Source organism: Hyla sarda, chromosome 5, assembly GCF_029499605.1.
Source record: "Hyla sarda isolate aHylSar1 chromosome 5, aHylSar1.hap1, whole genome shotgun sequence".
Taxonomy (NCBI): Eukaryota; Metazoa; Chordata; class Amphibia; order Anura; family Hylidae; genus Hyla; species Hyla sarda.
Window position 1 is genome coordinate 59,311,087 of NC_079193.1, and position 18,979 is coordinate 59,330,065.

Here is an 18,979-nt window from a genome sequence, read left to right on the forward strand (position 1 = left end):
GTAGCATAGGATTTCTATCGGGATTTTCTCCTGCTCTGGACAGTTCCTGATACGGGCATCAGGTGTCCCAGGTGTCAGCAGAGAGCACTGTGGACAACACAAAAAATAAATTAAAAAAACAAAGATTTTCCTCTGTAGCATACAGCTCCTAAAAAGTACTGAAAGGATTAAGATTTTTTAATAGAAGTAATTTACAAATCAGTTTCACTTTCTGGAACCAGTTCCCCACCGGATAGGGGATGAGATGTCTAGCAAAGGAGTACCCCTTTAAAGTGTCTGTTCACACGTACAGTATCCTGCGCATATTTGAGGTGCAGGACTTAAATGGGTATTCCAGGAAAAAACTTTTTTATATATCTCAACTGGCTCCAGAAAGTTAAACAGATTTGTAAATTACTTCTATTAAAAAATCTTTATCCTTTCAGTACTTATGAGCTTCTGAAGTGGAGTTGTTCTTTTTTGTCTAAGTTCTCTCTGATGACACGTGTCTCGGGAACCGCCCAGTTTAGAAGCAAATCCCCATAGTAAACAACTTCTACTCTGCAGTTCCAGAGACAAGCAGAGATGTCAGCAGAGAGCACTGTTGCCAGACAGAAAACAACAACTCAACTTCAGCAGCTGATAATTATTGAAAGGATTAAAAAATTTTAATAGAAGTAATTTACAAATCTGTTTAACTTTCTGGAGCCAGTTGATATAAAAAAAATAGTTTTTTCCTGGAATACCCCTTTAAGTCCCCGTGATCATTCCCTATCCTGTGGATAAGAACGTATGTACTGGAGTTCTTCTTTAACCACTCCTGTTTTAGAATCACTAACTATAAAATAAGGTGGCACTATGTGAAAATGATGCACAACACTGCCCCCTTTGTCTCATTTGCAATATGAAGGATGCATGCAAAATACATCTGAATTTCGCTGCTGCTCACGTAAATTTGTATTGCTTCAAAAATAATAATTTTACTGAATTTTCATGTGTACTAAGCAACTGTACCTCCCTCCTACTACCTCTCTTATTTACACATTGGTCTTTCTGGCAGAATATTTAATAAAAAAAAATAATATGCAAATCAAAAAATGTTGGAGTTGATTTGCATCTGCATCACTGGCCTAATATGGCAACTCAAATTTACGAAAAAAAATAAATAAAAAATAAATAAATCAGAAAAGAAATCACATCCACTAATGACATCGCAATTACTTTACTGACAGATCACCATCTAGTGGTCAGTTGTAAAACTACATCTGCTTACCATATTATGGTAAAAGTATACAAATTCCCTTTCTAAGAGACAATTTTTTCCCACTGGACAAAATTATTTTACGCCAAAATATTTGCCGTACGTAAATATCACCAGTAGAGATGAGCGAACTTACAGTAAATTCGATTCGTCACAAACTTCTCGGCTCGGAGGTTGATGGCTTTTCCTGCATAAATGAGTTCAGCTTTCCGGTGCTCCGGTGGGCTGGAAAAGGTGGATACAGTCCTAGAAGACTCTTTCCTAGGACTGTATCCACCTTTTCCAGCCCACCGGAGCACCTGAAGGCTGAACTAATTTACGCAGGATAAGACATCAACTGCCGAGCCGAGAAGTTCGTGACGAATCGAATTTACTGTAAGTTCGCTCATCTCTAATCACCAGCCTGCTAATACTTTAGCTCATGACAAGTAAGTCCAGATGATTTATATCTGGAATCTTGTTGCAAAACAGATAGGTGGCTGCAAACTGCATTTAGCAACCTTCTTTTATAAGTTATAAAGTAGAGTTTCTAGCAATCGTGTGCTCATAAAACCTTTAAAATACATAGTATATAGTATATACAAATCGTTAAGGCCAGTGTTTCCCAACCAGGGTGCCTCCAGCTGTTGCAAAACTACAACTCCCAGCATGCCCGGACAGCCTTTGGCTGTCCGGGCATGCTGGGAGTTGTAGTTTTGCAACAGCTGGAGGCACCCTGGTTGGGAAACACTGGTTTAGGCACACCGAGAATCCAGATTGTGTAGTTTTCTCAATACGCTTTGTCTTCTATAGGCGTAGCTTGCTCTCCTTAGCCTGCAGAGCTTTAACTGCTAAGTCTGCTTTTTGGGTGAGCAATTCTGCTTCCTCCGGCGTCTTCTGTGCCCGGATGTTCTTCAGCAAGAAATGCGAAATGAAGAGTTTTAAGCCCTCTCGAAGCATTCCCAGCTTGGGGTTGTCAGAGATCCTGTTAAGAGAACAGGATATACGTTATCTTCATAGACATTTATAAGGTCAGGTAAGTATAAAAGACTTGGGGTATATACATAGACACCACAAGTTGCATCTGAAATTGCAGCCCGGCTCCATTGCCTTCAATAAAGCAGAGTTACAATACTACACCCAAGTGCTATTCATTGTACTGTGCCCTAAGAATCTAATGGGGTTCTCTCTCATTTGTGGTTATATTACTGTGATTATATCATAGTAGGGTGGCTACAACTAGAGATGAGCGAACTTACAGTAAATTCGATTCATCACGAACTTCTCGGCTCGGCAGTTGAGGTCTTTTCCTGCATAAATTAGTTCAGCTTTCCAGTGCTCCGGTGGGCTGGAAAAGGTGGATACAGTCCAAGGAGACTCTTTCCTAGGACTGTATCCACTTTTTCCAGCCCACCGGAGCACCAGAAAGCTGAACTAATTTACGCAGGAAAAGTCATCAACTGCCGAGTTGAGAAGTTCGTGACAAATCGAATTTACTGTAAGTTCGCTCATCTCTAGCCACAACTATACATGGCATTTCCGCCCATGGGCAAGTCATCGGGGGAGATTTATCAAAACCTGTGCAGAGGAAAAGTTGCTGAGTTGCCCATAGCAACCAATCAGATTGCTGCTTTCATGTTTAAAGGCCTGTAAAAAATGTCAGACGCAATCTGATTGGTTGTTATGGGCAACTCAGTAACTTTTCCTCTGGACAGGTTTTGATAAATCTCCCCCATTGAATCTTGCACTAATAACAAATGATGTCCTCTCTACGGCCCAGATTTATCACAGAATGTCTACAGTAGAGCTATTTTCCCACGTTTATTTGGTTGGTGGGTTTGATTAGCGTGCATCTTATTTATCAAGAAGGTGCAGCAGGATGATGAATTTTGCGCAGCTCTGCTGTGGTGGGAAAACCTCTACCATATGCACTTTATCTAGACGCTTGTATCTTGAAGTAGACACTTTCCCCGGTCCTGAATTTGGCAGGTTAGGTGTTTTTATTTACTTTCACAGAGCTGCCGGGACATTTTTACTTGCATTTTAGAAGCTACAATCAAATTTGCGTTGTCTAAGGTGTTAAAGCTGGGCATCACCATGATCAGTGATTTCTGGCATTAGAGATTGGCCCTGGTGGCAGATAGTTGCCAGGACCACCCAGCTATGACCCGCACTCAGCTCCTGAGCACGTGTCATAGAAGGGGAGTGGACGCTGTCGTCCACAAGGGGTTAAAGGTTGAATTGTGGAAGGTAGAAATTATTCTCACGCCTACTGGTAGGTGTTGTAGCTTTGTGCCTAAAAATAGAACCTTTGCGCACAAAATAGCGACTTTTGACTAAAGTCGCAAATGATAAATACGTGACCACTACATGGTCAGAAAGAAATAGTTCTACGGGTAGGTAAAAAGAGTGAAACTGTCTATATCAAAAGACGCATAAAAGTCTCAACATATGCTGCTTGTGCCTGAACTGCGCCAAAACATAGACAAAAATGCTCTAAAAGCAATGATAAATCTCCCCCTATGTGCACCCATATGCTGCCTATTTTATCCTAAGAACAAATGGTGTCCTTGTACGTGGAAATAATACGGTCACTTCGCTAGATAATCAGTTAGGCGCATAGTATTAGGTAATATATTACCGCTTTAGACACAGGCTGCGGATACTGAAAACTGGTCGCAAGTGTCTTAGGCTGGGTTCACGCTATGTTTTGACTCTATGGTCACCGGATCCGGGGGGAGTGAAAACCAGGCGCTCCTTTATCCCAGCCGGACCCGGCCCATATGTCATTCATTTCATATAGTCATATAGTGACTCCGGTCGGCTCATTTTTGCCCCGTATCTGGTATACTGCGGTTTTAGGTCCGGTCTCAAAACCAGATACAGGGCAAATATTAGCCGTCCGGAGTCACTATCTGGCAGGATCCGGTGAAATGTAGTGTGACCTAAGGGCTGGGATCTGTACGAATGTACAGGACATTGGAGCTGCCACAGTTCCACCGACCTACAGTATACGGTTATGATGTTATGATGTGAACACCACACATGCAGGTGACTATTATTATGGCTACTTATTCTGTAGAATATAAAATGGATTTTATATCAGACAGGAGGCATTCGCATTATTGCATATCTTTCTTTACTGCAAAATTGATAGCAGCAACACACATGTTTTTTAAATAAAGTATATCAAGAGAAAAAAAAAAAAAACTTAGACAGCATACAGGTAAGGTGTCACAACCTAGTATGATACAGGTATGCACAGCCAATAGGTATACAGCATATGTGATATAAGGTCCAGTAAACTGTCAATCATCCTCTTTCTTTGCTGCTCTCTGTTGTGTTCAGATGAGTATCAGTGTTCAATTTCTACAGAGTTGGTTATTAATTATTAATTATTATTCATTCCGTTTTAAGTATTTCATATATGACCATTTACTTTAGGTTGGTTATTGGAATATACGGTATCCCTATTTCATACTAACTTACTACTGTCTCCTTCAGTCCTACTATCGTTTATACCCTTCTTTTCCCATCAACTTAATAGTTTCTATATTAATTACCTCTCTCATATTATCTCAGCTGTCTCGCGCCGGCATTTTCGCGCCGTTCACGGAAGTTCGCGCTCGCGCCACTGTATTCTCGTCTGCCCTGTTTCTGTGACGCAGCTCCCTTCCGGTGATATCGCGAGACTTCGGATAGTTGGTCCTCAACTACTCCGTTCCCGCCCTTCTTCCCTCATTCGCTACCGCTCCTCTGACTGACAGGACCTCCGCTGACACCCTCAGTACTCTGACTAAATTTCTTCCATACTGTGCTGCCCCCTAGCGTCCTTTTTAGGACACTGCAGCTCCTCTTAGCTACCTGTATTAATTAATAGACATTGTTTTCTTTCAATTTTCACCTCACATTATCCCTACTATTTCTATAATAAGTCTATAGTTATATTCAATTAATTGCCTGCATTAAATTTAACCCCTATATATTTATATAATTTATATATTTATTATTTAATTATCTATATATATTTTACCTCATATCTATAAAAAATATACTATATTTTGAAAAAATAATTTATAAATTTATTATTTATTACTTATATTAGACATATATATATAAACAATTATTTACATATTTACAAGATGTCCTCCGACCAATCTATCACCAGAGACATAAATGTCGGATTATCTGACCAAATTCAAGAGATAGTTGACCAGTCTGTTGCTAGGTCTGTAAAGACCGCAGTTTCTGCTGCCATGGCCTCCATGCAAGATACTTTGGCTTTATCTGTTGCCCAGTCCATAACACAGTTTTCTTCCCAGAAAGTCCAGACTAAAGGTAAACAACCCCAAAAAAGTGCTTCCAAAAGACATTATAATGATAATCCTCCATCCCATCATATGGTGCCAGATTTGGACGTGACACATCCTTCTTGCAGTTTTCACGCAGATGTCTCTAAGTCCCATCTATTACCCTCTACCCGAGAGGAAGAGCTTAACGCACGGGGTGAGAGAGCCTTCAAACGCTCTAAACCAGACTCATATATTGAATCCCATGATTCTGATGATGATGATTATTCTGAATCCTCAGACTGTGTAGACCCCTCTTATAACCCCAATATTTCAGAGGGAAGTGATACTAATGTTGAGGAACCTAATATGTCTAAGTCCACTATTTTGGATTCTCTAGGATTCCCATTTTTTGACCCCTCCCAAATCTCCCACCCTAGATCTGGAGAATGGTCGACTAATCCCCAAGTGGATAACTTTATTTCCTCCTGTTTAACTAAAAGTCTGGACAAAAAAGAAAGAAATAAGTTACGGGCTGAGTGCCCAAGACCAACCCTCAACACCATATCCTCTCAGACTCCTGAGGTGGATCCCATCCTTATCAAATATCTCTTAAAGTCTGGAAAAAACCCAAAAAAGGGTATTGATCGTAGTTTTAAGTCCGTTCAGGATAAATTTCTAGACCTATTGGGTCCATTGGCCAAAATGCTTGATATTACCGAAGAAGCTGCCACTTCCGGTAAACCAATTGATGTACCTACCATGAGAGGTTGGGTACAGAGGGCTATGTGCATCTATGGTAACATTAACGAATCTTTCTGCACAGAAAGAAGACGGTCTATTCTGCTAAAACTAGACCCTCAGCTGACACACTTGGCCAACTCAGTATCGACTAACCCCTCAGAGGGTCTTCTTTTTGGTGACAATTTTGTCAAAGAGATTTCCAAATATGTAGGTCTCTTTTCTAGTCTAGAAAAAGCCCAATCCTCTCTCAAAAAAGTTTTTGCCAATAAGGTTTTTGGCAGGGCTGGGAAAAGCCGGGGCCGTTTTCCCAGCCGGTCCAATCAATTCCGTAACCAATATAGAGGCCCCCAACAACAACAACAACCTGACAGGACATCATACATTCCTCCACTCACTCAACCCACCCCGTTCTTTCCCACCCGAGGCCGTCCTTGGAGAGCCAGAGGCCACAGAGGCTCAACCAGATCCAGACCAACAGGTAAGTCCCCTCAATTCTTTCCATCCTCCAGTGGGTGGAAGACTCCTTTTTTCCCGAAATTGGGAGTCAGTATCTTCAGACCAGTGGATACTCTCCACAGTAAAAGGGTATCACATAGAGTTCATTTCCCCTCCTTTCCAAACTCATCTTCCTCACCCCATTCAATTCTCGAGGGAAGATCAAAAACTAGTGGCCTCCGAAGTGTTAGATCTGTTATCCAAAAAAGCCATTGTGCAGGTACCCCTACATGCTCCGGGCTTTGTCAGCAACCTCTTTTTGGTGAAGAAAAAAGACGGAGGTCACAGACCCGTAATAAACCTCAAACTACTGAACAATTATGTTCAGTATCGTCATTTCAAGATGGAAGGTATCCATCTTTTAAAAGACCTACTGATACAGGGAGATTGGCTTATAAAAATAGATCTCAAGGACGCCTATCTTACCGTCCCTATTCATCATTACTCCCAATCATTCCTTCAATTCATTTGGGACAACAAGAAATGGCAATTTACTTGTCTTCCATTTGGGCTATCTTCAGCTCCTTGGTGCTTCACAAAACTCATGAAGCCTGTCGTAGCCTTACTCCGTGCCCGATTATTTATCTGGACGATATCCTCATCATGACTTCTTCTCGCAAACAAGCTTACGTTCATATGGAATGGACATTATCACTTCTATCCTTTCTGGGCTTTGTAATCAATTACGACAAATCCATACTTTTACCTTCTCAAGAAATAGAATTTCTTGGTTTCCTAATCAATACGCAATCCGCCCTGCTGAGCCTTCCATCAAAAAAGTTAAAGACCATTCGCAAAGGGATTCGGTCTTTACTCAACAAGAATCTTATATCCCTGCGTGCGATCGCTCGGATAGTGGGTCTTCTATCTGCTTCTATTCAAGCGATATTTCCGGCCCCGTTACATTACAGAGCCCTTCAACGTTTGAAAATTCAACACCTTCAAGAGGGTCTCGGTTATTCGGACGAAATCATCCTTTCAATAGAAGCCAAGGAGGAATTGATTTGGTGGCTTCAACATATTCAGGAATGGAATGGAAAAACAATTTTCCTTTCCAGACCGGACATTGTCCTAGAGTCGGATGCCAGCCTCTTAGGCTGGGGGGCTCGGTTCGGATCCCTTACCACGGGAGGCAAATGGTCCCATTCGGAAACTTGTCTTCACATCAACTGTCTGGAACTCATGGCAGGATTCTTTGCCATCAGAAGTTTCATCAAGGGCATGTCTCATTGTTCAGTTCTCCTACGCATGGACAATATCTCCGCTGTCCAATACATAAACCGCTTAGGAGGAACAAAATCAGAACTTTTGGCCAACATATCAAAGGAAATTTGGCATTTCTGCTTGGAAAGGGACATTACCCTAAAAGCAGAATATCTCCCAGGTTTGTCCAATACTGTAGCAGATTGGAATTCTCGCTATCTTGTGGACTGGACCCCAATATTTTCCAACAAATCAATCTTCTCTGGGGCCCTCTTTATCTGGATCTATTCGCATCTTGTCTCAATCGTCAACTTCCTCAATTCTCCAGTTGGCGCCCGGACCCCGAAGCATCAGGGGTGGACGCTTTCCTCCAAATTTGGCCAACTCAAACCCTGTATGCCTTCCCCCCCTTTCAACCTAATTTCCAGAGTCTTGATTCAAACAAAAATCGACTCTAGTCCTAATCACCCCTTGGTGGCCAACCCAAGCTTGGTTCCCCCAAATCCTCAGTATGATCTTAGACCTCCCGAGAGTTCTCCCTCTGTTTCCAGATCTTCTACTGGATCCCTCCGGCAACCCTCATCCCCTCATATTATCGAGTCAACTTTCTCTGGTGGCATGGTTAATTTCGGGTCACTCTCACTTGACCCAGAATTTTCTTCATCAACTAGAACTATCCTTTCCGAAGCCTGGGCTCCAGGAACCCGGACTGCTTACCGATCAGCCTGGAAATTTTGGGTTGATTGGTGCGCACAACGGGATTTGGATCCCGTTTCTGCACCTCTGCCTCACATCTTAAACTATCTCTCGAATTCTTTTGATGCAGGCAAGGCCTATCGTACTATTAATTTATACAGATCAGCTATTTCTTTCTTTTTATCATGATCCCATTAATTCTCTTCCTGTGGGTCAGAATCCTTTGGTCTGTAGATTACTCAGAGGCATTCGCCTTAAACGGCCACCTACACCTAAATATCATTCTAACTGGGACGTTAACCTGATTTTAGATCTTTTTGTCTCTTGGGATGATAACGATTCTTTATCCTTAAAACACTTATCGTTCAAACTTACTACCCTTCTCTGCTTAATATCCATCAAGAGGATATCTGATGTCAAGGCCCTTGATATCTCTTCTCGTCAATACTTACCGCATGGAGTTATTTTTAAAATCCGTAGACGTACTAAGACTAATATTCAAGAAGTTTTCTACCCTGCCTTTCCTCATAATGCTAAACTCTGCGTGGTCAGATGCCTTCAATCTTATGAGGCTAAAACGGAATCCATCAGATCTTCATCCGTATTTCAACTTCTTATCTCCTATTGTAAACCACACCTTCCTGTCTCTTCTGCTACCCTAGCTAGATGGATCAGACAAGTCATGTCCCTTGCACATATTGATACTTCTCTCTTTGGGGCACATTCTGCTAGAAGTGCGATTTCTACTAAAATGATTCAGTCAGGGGGCTCACTTTCAGATCTACTCAAAGCGGCGAATTGGTCTTCTGAATCCACCTTCAAAACTTTCTATTATAGACCTGACACTCATGTGGCTATGTCTCTCTTTTGATTTGCTATAATCATGTATATATTGTTTGTATGCATTGTAGCTTTAAACTTGCAATAATGCGAATGCCTCCTGTCTGATATAAAATTGAAGATTTTCCTAGCTTTAGTAACGGAAAATATAGATTTTATGAAAGACAGGAGGCGAGCATTATCCCTCCCTAACCCATCCCTTAATGTGCTGTTTTTCTGTTCTTTTTCAGCTTACTGATTCTGCTGCCATCCGGAAACATCTACGTTCATTTGCAATATATTTAACTGTTTCCTTGTTTATGTGCCAAGTTTTCGTTCAACTGTTTCGCTGACAGACGAGTACAAAGCCTACCAACTTACCCTGCAAGATGACAACTTCCGTACTTCTGAGTTCCACGTCTTCATTCCAGTTATATTTGTTCTGACCGTTATGGATGTATTATATCACAAAGAAAGAGGATGATTGACAGTTTACTGGACCTTATATCACATATGCTGTATCCCTATTGGCTGTGCATACCTGTATCATACTAGGTTGTGACACCTTACCTGTATGCTGTCTAAGTTTTTTTATTTTTTTCTCTTGATATACTTTATTTAAAAAACATGTGTGTTGCTGCTATCAATTTTGCAGTAAAGAAAGATATGCAATAATGCTCGCCTCCTGTCTTTCATAAAATCTATATTTTCCGTTACTAAAGCTAGGAAAATCTTCAATTATGTACAGACTTTATTTTACTCCTGATGAAGCTGCCATACAAGGAAGGTGAATAAATGTTTTTTTTTGTCCCCTGCAGCTACCTGCATGGTCATTATCCCACCCCCCCCCCCTCCCCCAAGCGTCCATTACTATCATTTTCTTGTTCGGTACCAGATTCTCTGTGTATCTTGGGTTAGTTTTAAGCTAATTAAGTGTATATTTGTCAGCACATTTCGTGTAGTTGTTCATTACTACTGCATATTCTTCATTCTGCATTACTAACATATGTATAGGGTCCTTTGTCTGTATTACTTGCATATCTATAGACTTTCCCTTGGTATATTGTTGTTTGCACGTTGCACCTTAGGATTTATTGCGTTATTTTGAGACTATAGAAGAGGAGCCACTAGCGGCACTTTTTAAAAATGTATTTGCCTTTTATATATGCATAATTATTTGCAGAGAAGTGTATTGAGGTTTATTTTCCTCTTGCCTACGTGTATTTAATCGCATTGTCATGTCCATAATCTGTCTGAATATTTAATAAGGTTCACATTCATAATTTAACACATTTTATAGGTGTGAAAGATTTTTTTTTGTGCCTTTCTTTTGCTCTTTATGCTCTGATATCACGCACAGTGCTGCACAATAGTCCTTTATCTAAATGGCTGTAACACTTTCATTTACCCCTGAACACATGCCACAAGGTTCCTGTCCAAAGTATAGCTGATACAGCAATGCAAATTCCTTGTGATCATCTTATTTTTGAAGGATCCTATCTAAAGCAGACAACTAACTCATCAAATGGGCACTCATTAAAACTAATTTTTTCTATTGCACTCCTTACGGTAAATAAAAAAAAAAATCTTTCTAATGTACATTGTTTACAAAAAAAAATAAAAATGAAGTTTTCTGTGTTTTATTTGTGTTTAAAAAAGCTTCCACTAGGTGTCTCCCTACTTGTCCAGAGCACATTTTCCCTGGCCTGGCAGAAGTCAGAAAATTAGGAAATGCTGAGGGTGTGTGTGCAGCCTTATCCAATCATAGCTCATTTCACACACTAAACTGCTCTGGGCTGTGTGTAGCAGAGTGAGGGAGGAAGTTCTCCCCTGTTTGACTTCAGATGATGTCACGCCTGTTGGGGAACGCCCCTTCCCAGTCTGGGAATCTGACTGAGCAGAAAATACAGAGCAATATCAAGATAGAAAACCAACAAATAAAAATAAAGGCAGAGGGTGGTTTATCATGATGGGGGCAGTGAACTGGGAGGATTATAAAAGGTTATCGAGGTCATGACAGGTACTCCTCACTATCTTCACATAAGCGTGTGGACACCTAGAGTAACATCTGCACGTATGTGTTTAGTTTTTAAGTAACCAAATCCTCAAGACACTTACTTTCCAAATAAGACAGCGAGATCGTCAGATTCACAATCCATCAGTAGCTTGAAGAGAACTTGACGCAGGAAGGAGACTTTAGTCTTATCCAATTCACTGAACTCTATGACCTGGATGAAGATTTATACAATGGAAGTAAATGAGAAACTTAGAAGGTTTTAGTTAAATTCTGCTAGTGTTAAAAGAGTACTGCTGTCTTAGACACCTATCCCCTGCGATCTCCTGTACAGGGACCCGGCATTGCTGCGGCTCTGAGTGGCTTATGTGCGTGTCGTTGACAAACATGCGCCCTCCACACAGCTCTATGGGAGAGGCGGGGATGCACAAATGCTGCATCTCCGCCTCTCTCATAGAGATACATGGAGGGGGAGTGTCTGCCATGGCTGACACGCCCCCTCCATGTATCTCTATGGGAGAGGCGGAGATGCAGCGTTCGTGCATCCCCGCCTCTCCCATAGAGCTGTGTGGAGGGCGCATGTCAGCCTCGTACAGGAGATGGTGGGGGGTCCCAGCGTGCGGACCCCCCTACGATCAGACCTGTATCCCCTATCCTACAGATAAGCGTCTAGGGCTGCAGATCTCCTTTAATGCTTACTTCTAGTAGGCAATCCTTCTTAGGTATGACACCTGTTAAGACTCATTCACACTGTGGACATTCAGCCGTCGGAATTCCATTGCAGCAGAGTCTCTTTGTTTTTAATAGGATTCTGCTGCTCTGTGCATACAGCAGAAATTCGGAAGCAGAATTCAGCAGGCAAAAAGAACATTCACCCAAAAAATGAACATGGTTTATTCTTTGGCCAGAATTCCACTGGACTGCATTGCCGTCTACGAGCCAGCACATGTGCTTCTACCAGCGATAATTTCGGAAGCACCTGCTGAAAGCGGAATTTCACCGGCTGAATGTCCAGGGTACCAACCAGGGTGCCACCAGCAAAGTAACAACTCCCAGCCGAATAGCCATAAGGTTCATACTCTGCATCCTGGCCTCAGTCAGCCATCCCTAATACTTACTTTAAATATAGAGAGTGGTAGAGATTTGCTTTTTAGCAGGTGACTCAGAAAAAGAGTGAGGTTTGAGAATGTAGATGCTGACAAGCTTCCCAAGTCACGGAATTTATCCCACATACTGAATTGGAACGTCATCTAAAAAAATAAGAAAACTGTATGAAGATATCCCAATTGTGCATAAAAGCAGGTAAGACAACACATAGGATTAGAACAGTGGTCGACATTTATCATTGTCTTTAGACTGTTTTTTTGTGTCTAGAAAAGGCGCAAAAAAGGCGCAAAACCACTGAAAAGTCTCTAAAACTACACCAGCCCAGACTTAGCTTTTTGGTGTATGTGAAGAGTGAAATTTCAGAAAATGTGACCTGCACAAAATGTATGAAATGCCCTGTGACCATTTAATAAATTTGGTGCTCCTACACATTACCAGCACACAAAAAGGTGTAAGAGACAGATGCGTAATCAAACGACACAAAGTTTGTTTGCCCTCTGTAACCATAGAGATACACGTTTGCTTAGAAGCAGTAGATACTAATCTGCTAGAAATGTTTTAATCAAAACCAATTTCAGGAGGTATTGATTTATTTCGGCTTTGGAGTAATACAAGTTGTGAATGTGTCCCTAGATTTTATAGATGTGACAATGCAGTAGACCATTACCTGGAACCTTCTATCATATTCGCAGAACTTGCTGGACAGGAAGGCATAGAATGGGTTGTAGTTTTTCTCTTGCAGACAACAGTCAATGAGAACATGGACAATTTCTCTTTCTTGATGATCTTTCAGGCCTAACCTAAAAAAAAATAAAAAAAAATAAATTGAGCCCCTAATTTTTCCTAATAGTTTTACAATGCCCACTTTCCCAGCAGAGCTGTGCCTAGAATGGCATCACATCAGTGTATAGACCCCACCGATCAGGAGGATGTGCAGGTAGGAGAGCTTCATTCCCCAGTGTGTAGTGATCTCACTCCTGCAGGTCCATTATAAGTGCGGCACACTACCGTGCACTTCTCCTAATCAGTGGGGGTCTTAGCACCAAGACACCCACCGATCAAAACGTTTGACATGTCTCTGTGACATGTTAAAAGTTTTTTAAAATGAAACACACTTTAAATACTTTAGGGCAGTGGTCTTCAACCTGCGGACCTCCAGATGTTGCAAAACTACAACTCCCAGCATGCCCGGACAGCCGTTGGCTGTCCGGGCATGCTGGGAGTTGTAGTTTTGCAACATCTGGAGGTCCGCCGGTTGAAGACCACTGCTTTAGGGGAACATATAGACTTAACTGAGATGTTCTGTTAAACATAGAATCATTGGGGGACATGTATCAAAGATTTTACCCCTGTTTTGTGTATTTTTTTGCGCAAAGTTTTGCGCAAGCCCTTTTTTTTGGCGCATTTTTTTGCGCACGTTTTGGTAGAGCATGTCCTCCAGATGTGGCCGAATCAGGGTACCTTGGAGTGACATCTATAGTACACATGGATTAATTAACTGCGTACTTTTCCTTTACACCAAAAAATTTGCCGCAAGAGCTGTTTTTTTTTGCGCAAATATAAGCCATCTTGGACTTAATGTAGCAAGATGCTCTAAATCATCGATTCTATTTTCCAAAGAGTGGATTGAGGAGATTACTATATTTACCCGCAATTTATGAAGCTCATTGCACTTGATTGATAAATTTAGCGCTTCTGCGCATAATTTAGAATTCGGGAAAAGGGGTAAACTGCTTCTACCATACACAAATAATGATACATGTCCCCCATTGAGTACTTTATTTCAAAAATGTTTTTCGACCTACAGGACTTGCGGCGGTCCAAATTCTGGGGTCTCCACTGACCCAAAGAGAGGAAGGTTTTAGCCTTCGTTACTGATGTAGAGCATAAAAAAGAATAGAATGGGAGTGTGCATAGTCTTACTAGCATAACTGTAAGGGAGAAATAAAGGTCATATACCCAGTACATATTTGTGCCAATGGGGTCCATTTTTGGAAGTGGTTTACTTACTTCAGCAGCTTCTCAAAAGCATCCAAATAATCTTCACTGGTCATGACAACGCAGAAGACATTTCTCCTAATGTCTGTGTTCATTCGCTGTTTTCGAGCCAGGTCCATGATCTTTGCGCTGACCTAAAATAAAGAGATGACATATGCAAAAGGTCATCATGGATGTTCAATAAAAGAATGAAGCACAAAGTAGATGGCTGTTTTTTTCTACATATAGATTAAATCCAAAATAAATTTCATTTGAAAAGCAGTTCACTTCTTATTGGGGCATTCCCAGAAACAGGATATTGGGGGGACTCTTATTCTGAAGATAGGTGTAGGTCCAATCTATGAGATATATATGAGGGTGCACAATTTTCCCTTCTTAAAGGGGTATTCCATCTTTATACATCTTATCCCCTATCCAAAGAATAGGGCATAAGATGTATGATCGCAGGGGTCCTGCCGCTGGGGACCCCCGCGATCTCTGTGCAGCCCCCGGTATTCTGTGCCGGGAGCTGCCTCCGAGACTGGCACGTCATGGCTACGCCCCCTAGTGATGTCACACCAGGCCCCTCCATTCCTGTCTATGCCCATAGACATGAATGGAGGGGTGGGGCGTAATGTCACTAGGGGGCGTGACAGTGAAGTCACATTCCCATGTTGGAGGCCGCGCCTGGCACAGAATGTCGGGGGCTGCACCAAGATTGCGGGGGTCCCCAGTGATCATACATCTTATCCCCTATCCTTTGGATAGGGGATAAGATGTATAAAGCCGGAATACCCCTTTAAGTGAGGGCACTCTTTATTGCAATGTAAGGTTTTTATTGGTTAATACAGGTGCCCTGGTAGTACTCAATGGCCCTCATTTACTATTCTAAACCAGACTTCTTTTGTCGGGTTTTTTGGCGCATCTTTGTCTGCGACATGTCGCAGACATCGTGCGCCAGTCTGCGACACGATGCAACATTTTTTCCCGACGGACCTGATGTGGATTCTCCCAAACCCAAAAAAGGGGCGTAACCCGACATTTCTGAGCTTTCCCACGTATTTATTAAGGTTTCCAACCCGAATTTGTTGAATTGTTGTGGATTTTTTCCCGACAACTCAGAGGAGTTGGAAACCAAAACCAACAAAACCCACGTGCGACAAACAAGATGCGACATAATAATAAATACCAGGGGAAAAAAGCAGTCGGGTAAGAAAGCAACATAGACTTACAACCCGATTTTCTAAGTAAATGAGGGCCAATGACTGATTCTTTTACAACAAAAACTAAACATTGATTCCTTGTTGTCAATGACTCCTTGTTAGTTTAGATAGGCCTAAAACTGTTAGGAGATCTTGACTGGCTGAAGACATCTTCATTGTCCACTCTATAAGCAGGAGACGATATTGAAGATGGAAGTTCTTCACAATTTTACCAGTTTTATCAATTTAAAAGAATTGATTAGACAAAAAAAAGTGCATATTTACAAAAACACAATCCCAATATTCAAGTAATACCTTTCCAACCGCTGGTGCCGATGCAGTGGATGAGGACTGTCCAATCATTGGCGCTCCACTCCATGATGATCCGACAATCCACCAGCGACCGACCTTGTCAGCTTCCAGAATGTTCTCCAGAGATACACGGAGACGAGTGTCACTTCCGGATGCACTGTTATGAACCTGCACAAGCGCATCACATGTGAACACTAATACTAAGCAAGGTTTACATGCTTGTTACTCTATGGAAGCCAATGTTATTGAGCAATAAAGCAACATACAAAGAAAAAGAAACCACACATAATGGTGCAACTTTGTCTTTTTTTAAGGTAAGCAGCCCCTGTGCAGACCTAGGTGTTTCCACAGCACACACGGGGCTGTGTTGACCATTGCACGAAGTGGTGGTTGACACAACCCCTCCATGCATCTTTATGGGAGAGCTGGAGATGCACGAGCACTGTATCTCTAGTTCTCCCATAGAGATCCATGAAGAGAGCACGACAGCCACTGCTCCATGTGGTGGTCAACACAGCTCTGTGTACGGAGTAGTGGCCGCTCTTGTGGGTAGGAGATAAGTTGTTGAGTACCGTAGTTCCTTTAAGGGTTAAACTCACCATAGCAGTTAGCTACATGCAACCAAAGTGCAATTTGGCTGCATGCAGCCGGCTGCTCCTGTGGACTCAACTTGAAGGGGTACTCCGCCACTAGTCATCTTATCCCCTATAGAAAGGATAGGGGATAAGAGGTCTGATCACGGAGGTCCCGCCACTGGGAACCCCAGCAATCCCTGGTCTGACAGCAGCGGCCTCTGGAACACAGAAGCTCCAAGCTCTCGTGTTTGTGACGTCACACCACGCCCCCTGCAATCATGTCTAAGGGAGGGGGCGTGATGGCTAGTACATAGCAGTCCCACCTCCTCCCATAGACATGAATGGAGGGGGCGTGGCGGCTGTAGTTGCCAGTCATCTGGAACGGAGTGAAGTTTGCTCTGTGCACCGGATGACTGGGGTGCCGCAGCAGAGATCGTGGGGGTCTCTAGCTGCTTGACGCCTGCGATTAGACATCTTATCCCCTATCCTTTACATAGGGGATAACATTTTTCTGGCAAAATACCCCTTTAAGAATTACATGTATATAGTAAGGAACCCTGGGCTTCTCTAGCCCTTATGGTTTCTTAAAAACACAGCAACACCTTTCCAATAGGAAAGCAAACTGATCTTAGCCGCACACAGATGCTTCGTAGAGCAGTAAGCAGCTGTCAGCTACACCCACCACCAACTTTGAGATTAAGGGTCTATTCACACGTACAGTATTATGTGCAGATTTAATGCGCAGGATTTTCTGCTGCAGGTTTCAATGTTAACTGAACACAGCTTGAAATCCTGCGCATCAAATCTGCGCATAATACTGTACATGTGAATAGACCCTAAAGGTGTAAATGTTGTTCAGGGTTTCCCCAGGTGTAAAAAATAAAAATCATTCAGGAGCTCTCCTAAAGATAATGTATGAAATCACTGCTGTAGGATAAAAATTATTTTTATACCAATGATCGTTGAACTTTCCGTAGTTTCTCCACTGGTTCGGGGTCGTAACCTGGTATCTTGCGCATATCATTGTTCTTTAACGCCAACATGATCTCCAACATAAACCGGACCTGGAGTAGAAGCAAATTTTATATCACTATTCATTCAACCATTGGAAAGTGTATATTCAGAAAAATTAAGAACTATCACGTACAAGATGTGGTCACCTGGGGGGAGAGTTATCAAAACCTGTCCAGAGGAAAAGGTGCCCAGTTGCCCATAGCAACCAATCATATCGCTTCTTTCATTTTCAACAAAGTCTCTGGAAAATAAAAGAAGCGAGCTCTGGACAGGTTTTGATAAATCCCCCCCCCCCTTAGGTGTCCAGTGTTCTTCTACAGATATTGCTCCAGAGATAATTCTTTGCTGTACAAAGTGGATGTAGACTAGGCGCTGTGCCCGGACACTGATCTGACCATCTTTTCTAGTGCACTTCTCATCATTACAAACAGGGAGATGAACCAAGATAGATAAAATGTCAATATCATGACTTGTAGGAATATGTAGGAGGGCGAGTAGATACCGGCCAGGTCTGTGGGGAGAAAGGGCCCAATGTACACTATGTAAAGCAGCCTCCCATTATTTTTAATGGGACACTTCTCGACTGGGCAGGGTTTCCGTGTAAATTCCAATTCCAAACATGTTAATTCTTTAGACTGGAACTGCATTTCTGTAAATGGAGATGTACATGTTCTTAAAGGAGAACTCTGGTGCAGACTACTCCTGCTCCGTCCTGCAAATTTTTTTTTAAATAAACCATCCCTCACCTTCCTGGGTTCCCGCGGAGCGCCACTACAGCTGATCGGTCCTCCGGTCCATCCTCTTCATACTTCCATGTGAACGAAACGTCACATGGCACTCAGCCTATCGCCGGCCGCCAGCCTATCGTTCTGCCTCAGCCCATAATAGGCTGAGCGCCAAGTGACGCTTCGTTCACACGGAAGTATGAAGAGGATGGACCGGAGGACCGATCAGCTGTAGTGGTGCTCCGCGGGAACCCAGGAAGGTGAGAGATGGTTTATTTTCTTTTTTTTTTTTGCAGCCCGGGCAGGAGGGAGCAGGAGTAGTCTGCACCAGAGTTCTCCTTTAAGGTCATTGCGCTGATTCATTCCCAGCAGTGCCTGCTGGACATGAAATACGCACCAGGAATCTCTATGGATAAAGGTCTTTCTTTGAACTTGGTCTTTTTTTTAATGGTCTATTCACACGTACAGTTTTCTGTACAGATTTGAAGCGCTGGAATTTTTTTGCTGCAGATTCCAATGTAAACTGAATGACTGAATACAGCTTAAAATCCTGCACATCAAATCTGCGCAGAATACTGTACATGTAAA

General features: G+C 42.3%; 1 protein-coding gene across 1 annotated transcript in view; it reads right to left on the bottom strand.

Annotated features, from left to right (window-relative positions):
* Positions 1–1,943: 1,943 nt before the first annotated feature.
* NOM1 (nucleolar protein with MIF4G domain 1) overlaps positions 1,944–18,979 on the bottom strand; it is a 48,888-nt gene continuing 31,852 nt past the window's right edge. The window contains exons 5-11 of the mRNA XM_056519570.1: positions 17,606–17,716; positions 16,081–16,245; positions 14,597–14,718; positions 13,254–13,386; positions 12,598–12,729; positions 11,584–11,693; positions 1,944–2,204 (exon numbers count right to left, since the gene is read on the bottom strand). Of these exons, the coding sequence (XP_056375545.1) occupies positions 2,027–2,204; positions 11,584–11,693; positions 12,598–12,729; positions 13,254–13,386; positions 14,597–14,718; positions 16,081–16,245; positions 17,606–17,716 (951 nt within the window). The 3' untranslated portion in view covers positions 1,944–2,026. The remainder of the gene's footprint in view (positions 2,205–11,583; positions 11,694–12,597; positions 12,730–13,253; positions 13,387–14,596; positions 14,719–16,080; positions 16,246–17,605; positions 17,717–18,979) is intronic.